Source organism: Zootoca vivipara, chromosome 3 (assembly GCF_965207765.1).
Source record: "Zootoca vivipara chromosome 3, rZooViv2.hap1.1, whole genome shotgun sequence".
Lineage (NCBI taxonomy): Eukaryota > Metazoa > Chordata > Lepidosauria > Squamata > Lacertidae > Zootoca > Zootoca vivipara.
In genome coordinates, this window is record NC_142586.1 from 79,720,040 (window position 1) to 79,741,369 (window position 21,330).

At 39.6% G+C, this 21,330-nt stretch overlaps 1 protein-coding gene across 3 annotated transcripts in view; it reads right to left on the reverse strand.

The window, feature by feature from the left end:
* STRN (striatin) overlaps positions 1 to 21,330 on the reverse strand; it is a 50,868-nt gene that overhangs the window by 26,879 nt on the left and 2,659 nt on the right. For all 3 annotated transcript variants that reach the window (XM_035108286.3, XM_060272900.2, XM_035108288.3), the window contains exons 2-5: positions 13,044 to 13,147; positions 9,564 to 9,637; positions 8,698 to 8,776; positions 7,228 to 7,395 (exon numbers count right to left, since the gene is read on the reverse strand). In XM_035108286.3, the coding sequence (XP_034964177.1) occupies positions 7,228 to 7,395; positions 8,698 to 8,776; positions 9,564 to 9,637; positions 13,044 to 13,147 (425 nt within the window). The remainder of the gene's footprint in view (positions 1 to 7,227; positions 7,396 to 8,697; positions 8,777 to 9,563; positions 9,638 to 13,043; positions 13,148 to 21,330) is intronic.

Genomic DNA, 21,330 nt, shown 5'->3' on the forward strand with positions numbered 1-21,330 from the left:
TTGTTTTGAAGGTATACACACACAAGCAAAGGAAAAAACTGCAAATGTTTTGAGTTAAATTACAGTGAAATATAAATTGTATATTCCGATTATTCAATTAAAACTTAAATGTATGCAAAATATGCAGTGATACTTCACCACAGCAGCAATTGGTTGATTACTCAACAATTAATGTGTTTCATTACCACTTAACTCCAGCTTTCCCTATTTTCTTTTACGTGTGTGTGTCTGTGTCTGTGTACATACATACACATACACACTCCTCAGTCTACTTAGGATTGCAGTTCAAGCAACTGGAGTTCACAAAAGCTTGTGACATAATGAATTTGTTAGTCTTGAATAAGACTTAAACAGCTATTCCCATGAAAAATGACGATGAAGGGGCCTTTTATTACATTCTGGGCTGGATCCAGAGATCGCATGAGCAGAGTCCACTGGTGCCCCTAAAAATGTGCTTAGGAAGTTAGAATTCCCTCTTCCTCTTTCTGTGAATAGCAGCCTCCACTATGTTGTCAGCTCTTCCGTCTGCAGAAGGCTACCTCTTGATCCAAACTCTTTAAATTTATTTACCACACTTCATTTAACATGGACTCCACTTGAGTAAATACTGTGAAAAGTGAAACTTTGAAATTATCCACATTTAGAAGAAAACACACGCACACAGCACCACACACAGCACCACAAGCACTTTTGAATGTGAGCATATATGAATCCACAACATTTCAACAGCCTAGCCAACTACTACTAATCAGCAATATCACAATTCTCACATTGATACCTGAAATTGTCTTCTTTTTTCTTGAGATTAGAAAGTAATGTCTTCACTGATATAGTTCGGTGCTTAAACCTCAAGTTTCTAGATTACTACTTGGGACAGTGGTGGGGGAGTGTTGTTTTTTTAAAAAAAGAAGAAGAAGCAGAACTTGCTGGGTTTCAAGATTCTCAACACACGGTGAGGGGGACCTTCTTGGACAAGAATAAAATAAATGAAGCTGCAACTACAGCTCCCCAAACACCTAGCTTTACTAATACTTTCTGCAGGTTTTCCTAAAGAAGCTAATTGCTGTTTTCTTCATTCACTTGGTAACTATTAAATACATTTTCTCTTATCCAGATAGTTGTATTATTTCTTTGTCTAAAACTATGAAGAAAGTTGAGAATATAACACTGCTGGATCCAGAGTTTGTTATTTTGTTCTTAAATGTGCACAGTTTCAAGCTACAAGCCTCTCTAATGTAACCCGTCACTTGATTCCAATTACTAGTTAAACACTAAAATGAGAGAGGATTTGTTATTATTTCTATGCTGCATTTTCATTTAAAATCTAGCCTCAAGCATACTAGGAGGCTGTGTGGGTAACCAAGGCAGTGCAGACAAGCAATTTTTCATTATGTAACAAAAGGCAGTAAAACAAGGAAAATGGGCCAGGTCATAATTAATGCCATGTCAGTCAGGGTATAGAAAAAAGGAAAGGAAAGTTAGCAAGGCTACAATTTTTAAAATCTGAAATTTCAATTTAAAAAATCCCATGCATGTTTGTCAATATATTAATAGTGCAATCCTATGTGTGTTTATTCAGAAGTATTCAATGGAGCTGATGCTCAAAAGTGCATAAGATTGCAGCCCAATTTGTCTCAAAGGTTCTGGAAACATACATTCGGATTTAACTGTAAGCCACCCAGAGAACTTTGCTATTGTGTGTCCTATAAACGTCATAAAACAAGTTGCCTTCTGTTGTAGAAACATTACAAAACTGTATAACCTTTTTCAGAGATGTGGTGGCAGAAAATTCTTATAATAGCTGCCTGCCCCTAAGTTATGTCTACTTGGAACCTATGAATTGGATATAACATTTAAATGGGATTTATGCACATGCAACCCTACACACATAATATTAGGGGTAAGGATAATGCCGATGAGGCCCACATACATATGAAGTTGAGTTTAGGTAAAGATTTCTATGTGAACACAAGGCAGTCTATGGAAGTGATAGGTGCACACAAAGTGATCCTGTTCTCCACTTTATGCAGACTTTACACACTGGCAGGTATGCATAAATGGTGGACATGAAGCAACAGTAATCATTCTAACACTGTTAAAGCGAAAATCTTGCTAAAGAAATGATATTCACTGTCCCATACAAGTCTCAAGTGATGAACACATTCTGAATTCTTTTATAACACTGCCCAACAAATAATGCAAATATCACAATATTGATTAATGCAAAATTCTTTTAAAATGCTGCTAAAGTTTACTGCCCAGATAAACAGAAATATCACAATGTGCAGAACCTTAATACTGAAAATCAGATAACATCACACAGCAAAATCCAAGAAGTATCATAAGGTTTATCTTTTAAAAGTAATAACTATATGACATGTACACTTATTCTTCTATTACATACAGTACTTATGATTTACACAGAAAAGGGCTTGTTACATCTTTTCTATACACCTTCCTTAGGTCTTATCTCAAAAATTTTAAAAAGGATTTCAATTCTATAGTTTCTTTGTCAGATGAAGACTTGAGGTGGAGAGTAGAGACAGCACAACAGCAGAATCCCTAAAACATCAGAAAGGGCATGAATGTGGAAGAGACTCTGATACAGCTACAACTTTTATTATTTGTGCTTTAAATCAATTTATAAGCCTAAGTGCTCATTAATATTTCCAATAATGCTATGAACAAGCGCACCCTTTCTGGCATTCAGCTAATCGACTTTGTGATGTCACAAAGCCAAATCTAACTGTCGCATGATGTCATCACTAAGACCATTCCATGTGAGATCAGGAAACATGATCTTCACTTTGAATTGGCTTTCTGATGCTGCAATGCAGCTAAATCTGATTGGCTAAGTGATGTCATCTCATTTACAACATGATTCTTGACTGGCTTTTGGTCAGTCCCAGGAACATCAAGTGGCAGTAATAAGGAAAAAAAGCACTAAAATAGCAATATAGAACCCTAATGTTCTGCTCAAAGAAAGTGGCTTTCCTACTTCCTCCTGCCTGTGCAGCATCTTGTGACCTCAGAGCACACTTCATATCGTACAAGAATCTGCAGCTATTGGCCAGGGTGGATGAGATCAGCAGAAACCTATGTCACCCCTTGGGCAACTGGAAGTGTTTTCAGCTCATGCAAGTTATTTTGTTTTAGCTGAACCTCAGGCAGCAAATAACAGCCGGAAGTCTGGAACTGGGTCTTCAGAGTGGTAGCACCTACTCTTTGGAAACTGCCTCCCGTTACACAACAGAGAGACACTATCTTCTTCTGGAGCCTGTTGAAGACCTTCCTTTTTCAAGGTTTTAATCCCAGTCTGTATCAGATTTGAATTTTTTTATATATACAGAATTCATTTTTAATTAGTTTCATTGTTGAAGTTCTCATTGTGAAGGGTTCTGACATATTTATGGGAAGTGATTTATAAACAGAATCAAATAGATAAATGAAAATAATATATGCAAAGCGCTAGTCCTTGGGCATGTTAGTATGAACTGGAAAATACCTGGCACAACCCTAATCTTAAAATGTAAGCTTAAAAAAATCAGTCTCAGCTTTCTAGAACAGAAAACTTTAAAACTAACATTACTATTACTGCAAGATCCTTTAACAAGTTCTGGTATTTGGCTTCCGGGTTCAGCGCCAGCGTCGATCGGCGGGGTTTCGTCTCGTCTCCGAGACGGCCCGTCTCTGCTAGGAGTGGGGAGGGCAGCGAGAGCAACGCTGCGCCCCTTAGAACCTCGGGAAGGGCGTCCCGAGGGCAATTCGCTCGGCACAGACCCAATCCGGACTCCCCAACTCTTCGGTTAGCTCTAATAAGAGCTCTGGAGCGAGGAGGGTAGAAGTCGCGGGGGCCATTTTGAGCGGCAACGTTATTCTAGCAGGGAGAAGCTTCAAGCCGAAGGCGGAGAGCGCTGGATTCTTCCGAAAATAAAATGATTGGAAAAGACTGTAAGTAACCTCACGATTTGGATTATAAAACAATTTGGTCTGGGAGAGAGGGGAGAAAAGAGGAAGCCACCCCCCCCCACGGCAACAAAGAGACAGTAAATAGAAACCCGAAGCCATAAACAGAAGATTTGTAATTCAAAAGGATCCCTCAAAGGCATCAAAGAGAATATCCCCTTTGATGCAGGGTGAAAAGGGGAGAGAGACTGTGGTTTATGACTGCCCTGCAGCAATGAGGTAAAGCCTAAGAAAAACCTTTCTTTCCCTCGGGAGCCGGCAGCCTAGGCAATTCAGTGAGTTGATCAGGATTTATAAGTCAATTTTTACTTCACTTTGTATTTCTGGACTTTGTGGAATTTCTTTTTTGGCTTAAGTGCTTGTGAAATGTGAGTTCGAACTTTATTGTTAACAAGACTTGAAGAATGCAGCCAGCTTGTTAAAATGGAGTCGAGAAAATAAACTGTGATCATATTCCACCCCACGTGATAAGTTTTGACCTTGGCAGGACTGAAATATGTCAACAAAAAAGTGTTCCCCTGAGTTCCAGCGGTCTGTTTTGACCTTAATGTGGGAAACAAGAATAGAGTTATGTCAAGAGGAGACACGACGACAGGAGTTACAGCAGAAATTTCAGGAGGTGATGGCGGAATATGATTTTCTAGGAGATGAAGCTTTTGACACTGAAAAAGAGCAATGTGAGAATGACAATGATGGGGAAGGAAAAGATGAAGATGAGGACTGTGATGATTCAACACAAAATGAAACACACCATGAAAAAAATGATGACTCTACTCTACAAAAAGTTGGATGGAGTGCCCTGCCTTTGAGGGGGGCACGATTGGTATTATTGGAACTCCAGAACGCCCACAGGGAAGAAGGAAAAAATATGCAGAGAAGAGAAGAAATTCAGGGGTCCTGTATGGTGACCTGGATGGCAAGAGACTGTAAACAGGGGGTGGGGTGAAGGGAAAGTGATGTTGTGATTATAAGGATGGATTAACAGGTTTATAACTGGTCTGCTGATTTTGGAATTTGCTGGATTGGGGGGGGTGGAGCCGGTAATCGGGGATGTAAGGTTAAATTGAGAATAGTTATAGTTTTAAAAGTGAATGGATTTTGGAAAATGTGAAAATATGGAGGCTTATAGAGGGAGAAAAAAAAATTAGGCACGGGAAGAGAAAATGGGAGTTTGAATTTTCAGTGATTTGAATATTAGATGAAAATGTTAACAATTGATTTATAAGTTGTATAAGATACAAAGGTGTATTTTTATAAAGTAAGAAACTGTTGCAGATGATAAAAAAGGGATGAAAACCGGGGAAGGGGGGGAGGGGAAGCCCATAAAATATGGTTTTTCAACTATGAATGCAAGAAAAATTTTTCTGTTTTGTATTGTTTTTTTCTTTTTCTTTTTTTTCTTCGCCCTTTCTTTTTCCCCTTTTTTTCCTATTTCTATTTTTCTCTTTTTTTGGTATAACAATAGATGGTTGGATGGATGTCCTCCTGCGTACTGCCCTGGTTTGCTGGAGCTCCCTGGTGGCAGGGGGGGGCTTTGGGGTCAGGGGAGGGGGAGGAGGACAGAAATCCAAGCATAAAATGGACCATTTCTGACTGTTCACAAACATGGGATACTTCTGTGGCAGGGGAGGACCCATGTGGGTGGGTAGGAAGGAGGTGGAAAAGGGGTTTAAGTATGTACCGTTTTTTTGTTTTTTTGTATTTTGTAAAATTAATAAAAAGTATGTTAAAAAAAAAAAAACAAGTTCTGGTATTTGTGTACATTCAGCTTTACCATGAACCACTTTGAAGGAATTCCAAGTTGGAGTTGAGTCAACTAACAACTTTTATCAATTACGAAACACATTAAAACGTTACAGTATGTCAATTTGCAAGACAGTTGAAAGGCGCATTTTCAAAAAAAGAAGCATTTATTGCTTGAAAAACACCGTAAACATATTACCCAATAAGATTTACAAATGTTTATAACAATGCTCCAAAGTCAATTTGAAAATCAGAAATTTTACATGGGCTGGGCTTTATTACTACACACTGTGCATCAGATAGCAGAACAATGCAATTCCCCCAACTTTTTACTTAACTTGCAAAGGAAAAGGTAACATCATTAAACTAAAGAAGCGGGTATTAAAATGAGAACTAATTGGTATCCCACGCAAGGCTACACCCGGTTTCATTTGTTTTTCTTCTGCCAAATATGTTAATGACAAAGTGCATCTTTTACATCCACGGCAAACACTGGAAATGCTAGATGTTAATACAAAGGTTAATTATTTTAGTGTCCCCTGCTGTGTTCAGTCATGCTGAGCTGTGGTACTTATCTTTTATAGCACCAGTGTGCTGATCTGAAGTAGTGAACCATTTCTTTCAGTAAACATTATGAAACATGTGTGAGTAAGATTATAACTGTCAAACTATCAAGATAATGTTTCCACTGATGGATTCAGTATCTTCCAGGATACATCCCAAGTCCACATGATGCTCTTGAGTGCAAAAGTTTTCACTGGGATCTGTACATTAGCAAATACATTGACTTGCATAAAATTTTCCATGGACAGAACAAGTAATTCTTCTTTAAGGAAGCATTATGACATTTTTACATCACCTTAGAAAGCAGCAGAATTAAAGAAATGCTCTTGAAAATGTTTTCTTGTCTTTTGTTATTTATCCTTGCTGATTTAGAACTACTCTCATAATAGTAAATAAGCACGCACTCTTATCAACAGAGTTGTCACCAAAGAAAAATAAAGAATTCCACAGGAGTGGATTCCCCTGAACCAAAAGTTCATATGAACAATTGAAGTCTTTTCTCCCTCCAGTTTCCGTCCAAATCTGCTCTAAGCCATCAGCAAAACTACTAACATACATTATGAAAGTGCACTCAATTGTTGTGTTTACAGTTTGGGATGCAAGAGGCATGTTACATCTCAGGACATGACACTTCTTTCAAGACTTGCATATTATCTGCATAGATGAACAGGCTACTCACAAACCTAACAATAGCCAAAACTGAGCTTGATGTAACCCACTAGAATACTAAAAAGAAAAAGAAAAAAAAGAGTCCACTAATTTTCCTAGACTAAGCAAATTTAGTTGCTTAGCTTACAAGGAACAGAATGAAAAATCCAGCAAATATATACACACAAAGTTGAAATGTAATAAACTGGTGCAGTATATGACACCACTGGAAAATGTACTTAAGCACATTATGTTCAAAAGCATAATTTGTACCACTGGAAGCAACCCACTGTCAAAAGCACTTACCCAATCATCACCTTTTCTTTAATCTCAGCATCTGTGCCATTCACCATTGATTCTTGGTTTTTGTCGTTTTCCCTGTCTGGACCATCACCTGAGAGACCCAGTAAAGTTCGTACCCGCTTTGACTTCACATCCAGTATGGTGTCAGTGTATCCCACCTCTTGCAGATATCTGTATATATAGAAACCATGCCAATTGCTTGTGAGCTGTCAGCAAAGATGTTACAGTCAATCGTCACAATCCACCCAAAATCAACCAATAGTTTGGGGTAAGAAGAAGAATGTAGCTGTGTGCTGACACAACAGGCTTAGAAATCTTCTTGTACCAGTTTCAGAGGGGATTGTCTCTTGCAGTACCAGTCTCTACAGCCCCCAAGAAAGGCAAAGAGCTCTGCTGTCTGCATATACACAATACTTTATTCATTATACTTGCCAAAAGAAACAAAAGTTCTCCATGTTCAACCCATTTTTTTATCATAAATACAGTTACTTTTATATAGGCAGCTCTTTATAAGAAATTTTTCACAATCAAAACCAATGCCTTACCAAAGCGTTCTTGGCCATTAGGCAATTTTGTAAGAACTTGTGTTCTCTTAACTGTCTATTCCACCAAACGGCATTTCCTTCTAGCTTCCCTTTTCAGATGAATACTGCCTTACAATAAAGTCAGGAATTGTTTAAATTTGTTTTTAATCTTTTTGCAATCCTTAAAACTTTTGAGCAAAAAGGTTTCAAACATTATTGCAATGACCACAAAGAATAAATATTGTCATGCTTCTGAATTCCCTCACCTGTCACCCAGCCCTGCTGGTCACTTCCAGTAAACTCAAGGCTCTTGGTGAAAGGAGTTCCAGTTCTCTCAATCTAGAACCAGAAGTTCCAAACAGGAACATTTAACATGGGGTTTTCAAGTGGGGAGGAATGGAATGAGCAGCCTTCCATACCCAATCCTTATTGCTATCAGGACAACCCAGAACTAATTTAAGAACCATCCATCAAGTGTGACACGCTTTAACCCCACCCTATTTTTCTCATCACAAGCTATTCAAGTTTTAATCAATACCTCATCCTGCCTTCGTTATAATTTTGCTATATATCCTCAGGGAAGAAGCAAAGCTCAGCAGTAGAGCATGTGTTTTGTCTGTAAAAAGGTCCAAGGTTTAGTCCCAGATAGGAAAGACCAGGGGGTAGGCAACCTAAGGCCCATGGGCCGGATGCGGCCCAATCGCCTTCTCAATCCGGCCCGCAGACGGTCTGGGAATCAGCATGTTTTTACATGAGTAGAATGTGTGCTTTTATTTAAAATGCATCTCTGGGTTATTTGTGGGGCATAGGAATTCGTTCATTTCTCCCCCCCCCCACAATATAGTCCAGCCCACCACATGGTCTGAGGGACGGTGGACCGGCCCACAGCTGAAAAAGGTTGCTGACCCCTGAAAGACCCTCATCTGAAACCCGTTTTTAGGTCACTTACTGTCTGAGCAGCTGCCGTCCTTGTTTCCATATTAACTGACTAGTTGGCTGTGACTGAACTTCAGTTTCATTCCCTTCATCTGAAATATTAAAACCAATAGTTTTGAAACCCACTTTTCTTAAGCAGTCTTGTGCATTATAGCATGCTTAAAAAATAAAATAGTTACACTCTCTTAATTATTTACATCTGTAGAATAATACACATTTAATTCCTATATATCTGTGTTTTTGCAAGGACTTATACAACACAGGAGAACAAATGCAAACTGTACATAAGAATTCAGAGCAGGAACATAAAAAGTTGTGATAAGTTTAACAACAGTCTACCTTCTCCACCTATTCACAAAGCTTCATGTTCCCTCAAAAAGAGAAAGAAACCAAATTGCTTTCGGTAATGAGGAAATTTTGAAGCAATGGGTGCATATGCAGCATGCCAGCACAGGAGAATACTTAGCTAATAAGTATTTTCCTAATGTAACTTTCCTTAAATCTCCCACTAAGGACAGAAGGACCAGCAAACTGCTTGTTAAGAGCGTACAAGAATTAAAACTAACAATAAGAATCCTCCTTAACATTGTTTTATATATTATGGGTCTGGCAGCATACAGGCAGTTTCATTTTAAGCCAAGGGGGACAACAGCTAGCTATGGAGGCTAAGGTTAAATTTAGACAGACTTAATTGGAGAGAGAGAGGGAGAGGGAGAGGGAGAGAGAGATTTGCACGTGAAGAGGCAGAGGATGTGCAGGGCCAGTAGTCACACCCAACCCCCCTTACATACATATCAGACTAAGTCAATGCATTTCTCAAAATGGCAGCTTTTTCTCTTCTGCCCAGTCTCGTTTTCCTTTACACAAATCAATCCTTACCTGAATCATAGTTTGGAGGCTTCATGTCTCCCTGATTCAGCTCTGTGCCATATTTTAACTTGTGGTATTTAGCTCTTTAAAGGAAAAGAAAAGGAGTAAATTAGTGTGTGAAAACGCTACCTGTCCTTTAGAAAAAGGACATGAAAATATTTTGCTCCCACTTGTTTCTTCAGTGTAAAATACATGCATTTTTCCTAGAAATGCCTTCTCTAAATCATTCTTTTTTAAACATCAGAAGCATTATGAGCCTTTGCTGTTGTTTTTTTGTCATTCATATATGCTTGACATATGAATAACTATCAATGGGCAAATTAATCTCACAAGGCCGGCTTCTGCTGAAAGGACCAGTTTAGTTTGCCAAACCTGCAATCTAAAGACCTGAAAAATCCAATCCAGCTGTGCTCACCAAGTCTGCCAAACATGCAGGAGTTGCTGCCAAACCAAGAGACATAAACAAGCAACGCTGCCAGGAAAAGCACTGAGGCAGGAGCTCTCTCAAGAAGAAGCTTCTAATCTCGCACTGACCAGAAACATAACCCAAAAGGCTTACATACAAATATGGGTATTGGGTTTCTTTAGTATCGTACTTAAGGTATGAAAGTGAGTGAGACTGATTGTGGGCATGTATGACATCTAAAAAGATTGGTGTCTTTTAAGGGTTATTTATTGTTACATTTTAATCTCCTGACAATGTTATCACTGAAATATACGAGAGCAGCTTTGAAATGTACTAGAACAGATATAGTACTGTAACTTGCTGGAGTATCCTGGGAGCAGTGCTCTGCTCACAGAAACTCTGGATCCAACGCTATGCATAAAATTACTCACAAGACCAACAATACAGCCCAGAATCCAAAGAGCCATGCAGCTACTTCTTTGCTGTCATGGAAAGTGAACTTTTAAATTAAACAGTTCCCTCCAATGGAACTTGAAAATTACAGAGGCAGTTTATGACAGCATCACAATCTGCTGCTCCAAGTCAACATTTCTATGTGGTTAGCTCAAGTCCACAGGCTTGCTGAAAGTAGCTCTTTGAGTCACAAATTATAAAGAAATGTTTTTTTAAAAAACACTTCTACAAATTTTGTCCTTTATGAATCTTCAAAATGTTCAGTAAAAGCAGTCACCCTAAATGACCCCAAAGGAATTGGTCAATTTGAGAGTTCACACAAGCAATTTAAGTCTCCTGCCTGGAGACCATCTGAACATACTGCTAACTGTTTGCCTATCACAGAGGTGATGCCAGTTTCAGTTTGGAGGTAACCATAAAGCAGCAATTTTGGATATAAATGGGAATATAAACACTGGTTGGACAGTGTTCTCGAAGCTACCAACATGAGTTTGACCAAGCTGCGGGAGGCAGTGGAAGACAGGAGTGCCTGGCGTGCTCTGGTACATGGGGTCACGAAGAGTCGGACACGGCTAAATGACTAAATAACAACAACAAACCTAAACTAAATTATATTAGAGCATTCTGGGTTTAGGCATTAGAAAAGATAGAACACCAGTACCAAAGCTTGCATTTTCCTTGATTGCTGCAACTCAAAGCTTTCCACAACACAGAGATAGATCAGTCACCTAACGATCATGCAAAATGCAGAACTAGCCAACATCCTGAAAAATGGTGGGAGACAGGTGTTCACATCTCCGTTCATCCATGAAGCTCAGTAGGTGGCCTTGGCTAACTCTCAGCAGCTCCTACTTCAAAGGGTTGTGATGAGGGGGGGGGAAGTGTGATACCCCATTTATGCCACCCAGAGCTTCTTAAAGAAAGGATGGGTCCAATAATCAAAATAAAGGTTGAATGAACCTGGCATATTCTGTGTGCATGTGTGTGTGTGTGTATGAGCAAGAGATTTTGGAAACTAACGTTAGTTTCCTCTTAATTCTTTTTTTAAAAAAAACCATTCTGAATCTTTCGCTTTGCTTTGCAAGTGCAATTTTTCTTAGGGCATTCCTAAGCACAGGATATTTCATATAGGAAAATCATGTGCACATGTGATAAGAGTATCTAATCCAGTAAAATCCAAGTTGTGTATATTGGCTCTGATCCTGCTAAGGTGCAGCCTGATCATATTCAGAGTTAGGTTTGCCCAAGGCTACTGAAGCAAATGAGTTTAAGTGTAACTAATTGTGAGTAGAATCTGACAGTTCATTGTGATTAAGGATGAAATCCTGAAGATATTTACTGTGAGATAAACCCCACTGAAATCAGTGGAATTTACTTCCAGCTAAATTAATGGAACATGTTAAGTCACATCTGATTTAAATCCCATTCAAAAGAACTTAATCACAACTAGCTAGTACAGGGTCTGTGATGTGGTCCTCCGTGTTCTCAAGCAAATCTCTACTAGATTTTTTTTTTCTTTAGGGGTCTAGATTTTACTCTATTTACACTGGAAGCAAATAATTAGATCCAGAGAAACACCCATGGAAGGGAGTTGATGGGAAAGCTGAGATCTACTCTCCTCCTCCATCTGGTATCCCCCTCCAAGCAGCCAAGAAAGCTTCTCCCAATGGTTATATGGTTCTGTTGAATGGGGAGGACTATGACATGACGAACTGAGGAAGGAACTGGGTATCTGAAAACTGGACGGAGCACATTCTGAAAGCTTCTGGGAGGCGGACATTTCTCTGAATCCAGCCCTAGTTTCTGGGAAGGAAGCAAAGTGCTCGACACTGGGCAAAAGATTCCTGCATTGTGGGAGGTTTGGACTAGATTCCCTTATGGTCCCTTCCAACTCTATGATTCTATTTTTTTCTGAGTTATTTCCCACATCACCTGACAGCTTGTGTGCTTTTTCAAGCCTTTTCTGGACTAGTAATTTTTTTTAAGTCTAATTATGCCCTAGGTCTTTTCCCAAACATAGTTCAGCTGCAAGTCAGCAATGAGCAGCTCAACTGACATCAATATAGCAGTTCAATTGATTTATTCTGATACAGGATGCCATTTGTCAACACTGTCTTATAAACAAGTGCACTGGTCAACTGTCTGGCTTAAATGCACATTAGTAATTTATTTGTTGACTTTCCCATCTTGACTTAGCCTGTTCTAATTTTATTGTGGATTTTAGCACATCTAACTTACATTGTGGAAATTAAAATAACTGAATGATTCCTTACATATCATATTTTCTGCATCTTCAGACTGACTATTCAGTACTTTCTTTTCTTCTCTAGTTTACCAGACATTTTTAAAATAACTTGACACATGGGTTCTGCTCCTTCTCTCTCATCAGGCCTCAAGGATGGGCAACAATATTAATATCTATAAAGTTAAGTATGGCTGAGGGTTTTTTTTGCAAAATTATATTTTCTGCTGAACGGTTTGGAAAAGCCTGCACTTACCGGTAGCTACAGGCTGTTTTGTGGTGAAGGCATGAATAGGTCCAGAAGGTCAGTGTTGTTGCCTTTCCAAGACTGAGAAGCAGTTCCTATACTCACAGTTAACAATTCAGGGTTTAGAAAACTGGCACATACCTTTCCTGTTTAAGAGCATATTCCAGCATTTTTATTCTCCTCACTAGGTCCTTCTTCAAATTCTCTTGACCTTTTCTTTCCCCTTGAAGAAAGGCAATTTGGGCCTGAAAGAGACAATACTTTACATTGCAGTTTTCAAAGAAAAAAACCAACTTGCTTCTCCACAGACGTTCCAGGACAATTTTGCAATCTGAAAGTTAAGTCGCTCTTCAACATGTTAAATTGCAAAACAGAAGGTCTGCCCGCTTGTAACCAAGCAAGGAGCAGTACCTCAAGCAGTGGCAATGCACTTGCCACAGCAGACCTCACGTTCTCTAAGCCCTGCCACTTACCAAACTGACATGAATTTCCCTATATACTTTTTGCTGGGGAGGTTTGATGGCATTTGAAGCTTAAGTGGCAGGAGTTAATATTTTACTATTTTTAAAAGGAAAGGAAAGGAAACAAGGATTTATTCCCCCCCCCCCAATATTGGAAGGAAGATGTAATACTTAATACAAATCAAAGATGTACCATAGGATACTTCTTTTCAGAGTAGGCTTAAAGGAAAGGTCTTCACATTATGCAGTCCCAATACTAAGAAAAAGCAACTGAGTCCTAGCACACAGAAAGGTAAAAGGTGGTATTATAATGCCACATGGTCAATAGTTTAGGCTGTGACACATTTAAAGTCTATGACTTATGCCTAAGACTCCTGTAGCTTACCCCTCAAAGAGCTACAATTCCCTGCACCCTTTACAAATTACCTTCCCAGAATAATTTGGGAGAAACCATATGCTTTAAATGCACTTCAGATGTATGGTGTGCCTGCGACCGTGATCACCATACATGCAAACGCACCATGGACTAAACCTTAAGCGTTGGTAAGGCAGTTATTGGCATGGGAAGACATGGTTTAACTGCAAAATGACAAGCAGCGCATCAGTGATAAGCAAGCTTCAAAGGCTTTCATAAACAGCCGTACTGGCAATAATGAAGCGAACTGTAAACCTGGTAATAAAACTTTAAAAAAAATTTTTTAAAAAAAATAGGAGGAGGAAAAGCCGCAAACTACAATATGGTAGGTTGGCCTAACCATCAAGTGTCTGGTTGCACACAAGATGCCTAAACCAAAATCAGACTTGAATATTTAGTATTTTAACAAAAGGAATGCAAATTGTATTTTGAAATGTACTAGGACTAACAGCCCCTTAAGGTTGTTTTGCAGCCACTCCCAAGGCTGTTCGCGACATTCCAGTTTATACACACACCCTAGAAACATCACCAACAGGTTTTGCAAAGGCTTCTTGGCTATAAGGTCATTGTTCAGTCAGTTGCAGCAATTCCTAAAGGCCTGGAAGTGGGGAAGGGATGGAGCAGAGATACTGAATTGCTTTAGTCATTGGGGGGGAGGGCAGGGGAGAGCATATTTTCTACATTTTTTCCAGTCCAACCTCATTCAATAATATCAAAGATAAAATACACCTTAGAATCTCTCTCAGCTCAATATCAGGGGACGAGGGTGGGGAGAGAAGAATAATGGATAGTAAGAATTTCAGAATTAAAAAATGTTTAAAGGGCAAAACAATCTAACAAAGTCTCGTTAAAATTTCAATTATTAAAGCATATGGCCCAAGCTTTAAGATCCAACATTCCTTATACAGTTAATAGAATCATAGAATTGTACAAGGGTCATCTGTCTAACCACTTGCAATGTAGGAATCACAACTAAAGGATCTCTGACAGATGGTCATCCAACCTCTGCTTAAAAACCTCAATTGAAGGAGTCTACTCCCTTCCAATGGAGTCTGTTCCACTGTCAAACAGCTCTTACAGTCAGAAAAATCTTCCTAATGTTTACTTGGGCTCTCCATTCTCATAGTTGGAATAAATTGGTTCAGTCCTGCCCTCTGGAGCAGGAGAAAACAAGCTTGCTCCATCTTCCATGTGACAGCACTTCAGATATTTGAAGAAGGCTATCATATCACCTCTCTCGTTTCCGAGCACAGTTCAAAGTGTTGGTGCTGACCTTTAAAGCCCTAAATGGCATCGGTCCAGTATACCTGAAGGAGCGTCTCCACCCCCATCGTTCTACCCGGACACTGAGGTCCAGTACCGAGGGCCTTCTGGCAGTTCCCTCATTGCGAGAAGCCAAGTTGCAGGGAACCAGGCAGAGGGCCTTCTCGGTGGTGGCGCCCACCCTGTGGAATGCCCTCCCATCAGATGTCAAAGAGAAAAACAGCTACCAGATTTTTAGAAGACATCCGAAGGCAGCCCTGTTTAAGGAGGCTTTTAATGTTTAATTGATTATTTTATTTCATTTTTCTGTTGGAAGCCGCCCAGAGTGGCTGGGGAAACCCAGCCAGATGGGCAGGGTATAAATAATAAATTCTTATTATTATTATTATTATTATCTCTATCTCCTCTTTTACAGGCTAAACCTATCTAACTCCCTCAACTGTTCCTCATGTAGTTTCCAGACCCTAGATAATCTTGGTCACCTTCCTTTGCACACAGTCTAGCTTGCCAATTGTTGGTATCCAGGGCCGTCTCAAGCATGTCAGGCGCCCTGGCGCCGTGGTGCGGAGATCGCTCTGGCGCCCCCGCCCTGGTGGGCGCCGTGCGGTGCCCCCCTGCCAGCCCAGCGGCCTGCCGCCCTGCACCACCCAGCCTACCCCTAGAGCCAGCCCTGTTGGTATCCAGCTGTCTAAAGAGACAATAGAGTGTGCCGCTGGAGAATCACAGCACCTGCAGAGACCAGGAACCTATAACTGCTGCCTCTCGTGTTGTTTTTGCTGTGTTAGCAGAAAGAACCAAAGTGATTCCATATTTAGCCAAATGCATACAGTACAGGCATTTGTGCACATGTACATACACACATGTGCACATACTATGCATTTAATTGTGCTCTAGACATTTAATCATTTCTGCAATAAATTTAGGGGGGGGGGAATCACATGACTGGAGTGCTATCAATGCTGTTTGCCAGCAGTGTGTTTATTATATATAGCCTGAAGGACTGTGGTATTATTAGAACAGGCGATGATTACAAAAACAAGAGAAGACAGAATAAATTGCGATCTAAAGAGTTGATGCAAAAGCTTCAAATACATTTGCATTTTAAGTCAATACATAAGATTTTGAACGATGCAGAGCACACTCTATTCCAATGCTTTTTATTGACAGCTTTGGCTTGGGTCAGGTAGTTGTGTGTGTGTTTTTTTTAAAGTGTCACATTAGAAAGAGGAAAAGTGCATTAAATTGCTCAGGTTATAGCATCTTTCCCATTTTGCATCTGTACAGTACTGGAATAGTTCTAAAGATGTTTTATCACTTACTGTCTGCCACCCTGTGCTCATTTGGGAGGAAGGGTGGGATATAAATTTAATAAATAAAATCAAATAAACAAAACATCACTAGCAAGTATATGCCAGAACAGCATTAAATCGCAAACTGATACAAGCCCCATTTTCAGTTGTGCTTAATCTGCTTATCTGAAGAAGTGTGTATGCACACGAAAGCTCATACCTATGACAAACTTAGTTGGTCTCTAAGGTGCTACTGGAAGGATTTTTTATTTTTATTTTGACTGAGTCAGACCAACACGGCTACCTACCTGTAGCTTAAAAACTGGTGGGTCTAGATAGGGGCATGCACCTCCATCAGACAGAAACCCCAATGTGAGCTAGCAATAAGAACAGGGACGCAGATTTGAAACTACCCTGGTGGATACATGTGTGGAAGGCTTATTCTAAGTGCAGCTTTCCCATGATGATCTCTTGGATCAACCAATGATTCTCCCACTAATCTAAGAGTGTAGTTTGCTATCTTTTGCAGAGCATTCAGAGCCACTCATACTAAAAGGGCTGTGGTCAATGAAGTGTTCAGGTTTAAATCTCCAGTTTTTATTGTATTCAATTCTAGTACATACAGTAGTCCTTTTCGTATGCTATTGCATACAAAATGCAGCTTTTGCACAGCACCTGCGCAAGGCATTTATATTGTTTGAAGGTTTATCTGGAAAGCAATTAACAGTCTGGGTTAGATCCAGAGTTCTCATGAGCAGGGATGGCCCAAGACATTATGCTGCCACAGGCGGAATAGGAAATTGCACCTCAACCCCACATCAAGGTGCAAGGCTGGCCAACTGACTTTGGCACCCGAGACAGAAAATGTCATTAAGTGCTTCTCCCTCTGAGTAAATACACAATAAAAATTAACCAGGTAACTAACCACCTCCTGCCCATTCATGACACCCAAAACCAGCTGCCTGAGGTAGCCATGCTCCTGGGACACTCTCAATGAAGGAAAGGGAAGGCCATTGTTACTGATTCCTCCTTTCCCCTACAGTGCTGCTCAGAAGGATTGTGTGACCCTCCAGAAAAGGATGGGATACACTGCTGGGGGAATCAATACAAATAATCTCCTCGCTTCATCCATTGGGAGCCTCTGCTGGATCTTCATCCCTTCCACAAATGGAAGAAGCCGTTCCATTAGTGGAGGGACAAGTCTGAATAAGGGTCAGTAAAAAATAATTCAATAATGGAAAGGATTACTACTTGACTGACCCTAATATGCATATTATAAGAAACAAAGACCATAAGGCAATTTGAGTTTTGAGTATATGTGCTGCTGTGCAAAGCACACACACACAAAATCTGCTTCATTTTTTAAAGCACAGGAAAGCATTAACCCTAATCTATCTTTGATAAATGTGTGCTGGTTTCCTACACCCACAGTTTATAAAAGGCTATTTTTTTCTCATATTTTTAAAATAATAAAAAACTAAATAAAGTTTAAGGTTGTAATTACAGTATCAATTTCTAGATACCTTAAGTACCTCTCAATGTTGGCCTGCCCATTGAAGGAAGTCAACTTTGAATTGATTTCTCATATATGCCTGCTGATTGAGGTGTGGCAGGTAGTAATCAAACAGAAGGCTTTTTGAATGATGGCAACTTGCTGGTGAAATTCTGCTGTCTTTTTTTGCCATGTGGAAAAAAGCTTTTTTTAAAAAAAAACATACAGTATTTATCCCTGAAAAATGGCAGTGCTTTTCCCTGGTGCTTTTAACATTTGTTGTGTTTACTCTGTTGTTTTGTATTTTATATGGATGGTTTACCTTATTTTGTAAGCTACTCTGTGAAAGAGTGGGGGATAAATGTATTAAGTAAATAAACAGGGCAATACTGTTTGCATGAGCCGTCTTCTGTTCTGCTTTCTAAGAGGAAGTAACCCTTTGCTTGATTGTGTACAGGAGCACACTGTTAGGAGTAAATCAGGCTCTCCTCCAGTAATAAATACACTATTCCAACATAGGGCTATAAACCTCTACAAAAAAACTCATTTTCTCGGCACCGAAGCAAAAGCAGCCATCAAGAGGATTTTTTTGAAGACATAAATTACCATTCACTTGTGACCAAAGACTGCTTAAACCAAGCAGTGTTCTCAAAAACCATCACTATTATGGTATGAGAATTTCCCACTCCCACAAACAGTGGGACAAACAGTACATCTGCATTTATAGTACCATCTGCCTGTAATCTACAGAGTGCTATTTCTAGAGGAGGAAAATTAACTTTCAGATGTCACCTTTCCAATCTGATGTACTTTCCCAAGGAGAAAATAAAATAAAATCTGCACAATTACAGTAGCAGTTGCTCCAGCAGAACCTTCCAATATTCTATCGCTAGTGTTAACTCTTATTTATTCCATTTCATTCTTGAACCATTAGCAGGTAGAGAAATTCTATGCAGTGCTCCGAAAGCAAGCCCACTTCAGTAGAACTTAATCCTAAATAAATGTGCATAGAATAGCATTTAGTTAAATGCTTTGACTTCAAAAGAATATCATTGAATGATGATGGCAGTAAATCAACCACAGCAATCCTGAAAGCTACTTCTGGTAATTTAGAAAATCCTATGGTACTTGGGATCTCCCAGAAATAAGCAGATCTCTAAGTCATCTGCCTCAAGTTTTAAAACTGATCATGTGACATGGGGGTCTGCCATTCCCCAGAAAATAGGAGTCTGTAGTCCTATGTGCCAAACAAGGTAGGAGATTCCTCTATAGCCCATTAATATTAAAAGCACTCAATTAAGTCTCACTTGCTCATGTAGAATACGTAATTGTGAAAGAGAAACACAGCATAAGCTGAAATATAGCATGTTAGATTTCTCTATTTGCATTAGGTGAAGGGATGTAGTTTAGTGGTAGGTACAGTATCTGCTATCCAGGTACCGGTAGGTCTGGGAGAGAACCCTGCCTCAAACCCCAGAGAGTTGAAGCTAGTCAGTATAGGCAATACTGAACTACATGGACCAAATGGTCTGACTCAGTAGGCAGTTTCCTATATTCCTATGTGCACATAATACAAAGAACACAAACATGGACGCACATGTCAGTCAAACCCTATTGTCACTGCCTGAAATGACACTACTCGCCTGCACAGGCAGTAAAATTTAATTTTCCACTGAACTAGATTATCCTGAATCTAGAATGACAGTTTTGAATACCAGAGAAGTGGCAGCTAGTCACAGAACTATTCCACAAATTGCATGTCACTTACTCTTCACAGGTGAGAAACATAATTTAACCTGATTTTTCACTTCTTAGTTCAATAGGAATATTTGATTTTTTTCTATTTCTACTTGCACACTTTCAATTGTAGGAAGGCAACTAAAAATATGAAGCTTACAACAGACAGACTAGGACTCTTAATTCTGCTACAATTATAGTACCTTGTAGGGCCTCGGGCTATGAAATTTTAACGAACACAATAACCCCATAAGAGAGTACACTTTACACTATTGTCACCTCTTATCTGTCTTGGTAATGTTGCAACAGAATCATACCCGTGGCTTTTCTGAAAGCAAATCCTATTGTGTACAATGGGGCTTACTCCTTGGTAAATGTATAAAGGACTGCACCTTTACAGCAAGCTTAACCAGTAGCACTGAGCAAACATGGAGGTACATTCCTCCACTTTTCAAAGCTCAAATAATCAGGATCACAATATGGGACGGAAAGTGTGGAGGGGATGCTCCTCAAATTTGCAGATGACACCAAACTGAGAGGGGTAGCCAATGCCACAGAAGATAGAATTGGGATTCAAGATGACCATAACAGATCGGAGAACTGGGCCGAAACTAGCAAAATGAATTTCAATAGGGACAAATGTAAGGTTCTACACTTAGGCAGGAAGAACCAGCTACACGAATATAAGATGGGGGACACCCGGCTTGCCAGTAGTACATGTGAAAAGAATCTATGGATTTTAGTAGACCACAAGCTTAACATCAGTTAATAGTGTGATGCATCAGCAAAAAGAGCTAATGTTATTCTAGGCTGCATCAACAAATGTATAGTGTCCTGATCGAGAGAAATAACTTTCCTGCTTTATTCTGCCTTGGTCAGACTATACATGGGAGTACTGCGTCCAGTTCTGGGTGTCATAATTTAAAAAGGATACTGACATGCTAGAATGTGTACAGAGGAGGGTGACCAAGATGATCAAACCAAGCTTTATGTGGAACAGTTGGGGGAATTGAGTATGCTTAGCCTGAGAGAAGATATGATAGCTATCTTCAAATATCTAAAGGACTGCCACACGGAGGATGGAACAAGCTTGTTTTCTCCTACTCCAGAGGCTAGGAAGCAATGAATTCAAGTTTATGACCCTTGGGCATAGCTGCCAAGTTATCCCTTTTTTACAGGGATTTTCCCTTATGCTGAATAGGCTTCCTCATGAGAAAAGTGAAAACTTGGCAGCTATGCCTTGGGGTCCCAACTCTACAATTCTATGATTCTATGAAAAAAAATCTAATAGATAAACAAACACTTAAACCAATCAGCAGCACAAACAAAATACAGTGAATGATGGAGAGAAAGGGTTTATAACCTTATTCTCTGCATATTCAAATGCTAGCTAGCACCTATACTAGCATTTATCTGCCCTGCTGGGTCAGATGAAAAGTCCAGCATCCTGTTCTGACAGTCTGCAAGTTCTCACAGTCTGCAAGAAGTCTGCAAGCAGGGCAGGACAGGACTCCAAGTGTGGTTGTATCATAGATTTGAAAATGGCATTATGACATGGGCAGTTTTATTTTCAATTCCTTTCTTAATTCTCTCTTTCCTGGCCAGTCACATATAAGCATATTGTATGTGAAGTTGCAATGTTTTGCCCCAATGTGGCTTATACTTGCTTACATGATTCACATTTGCCATTTCAATGCAAATCTGTTATTGATCCTTGATTGTTTTTCCAACCATCTCTGTGGCAACCTACCATCCGCTGTACAGCTAATGA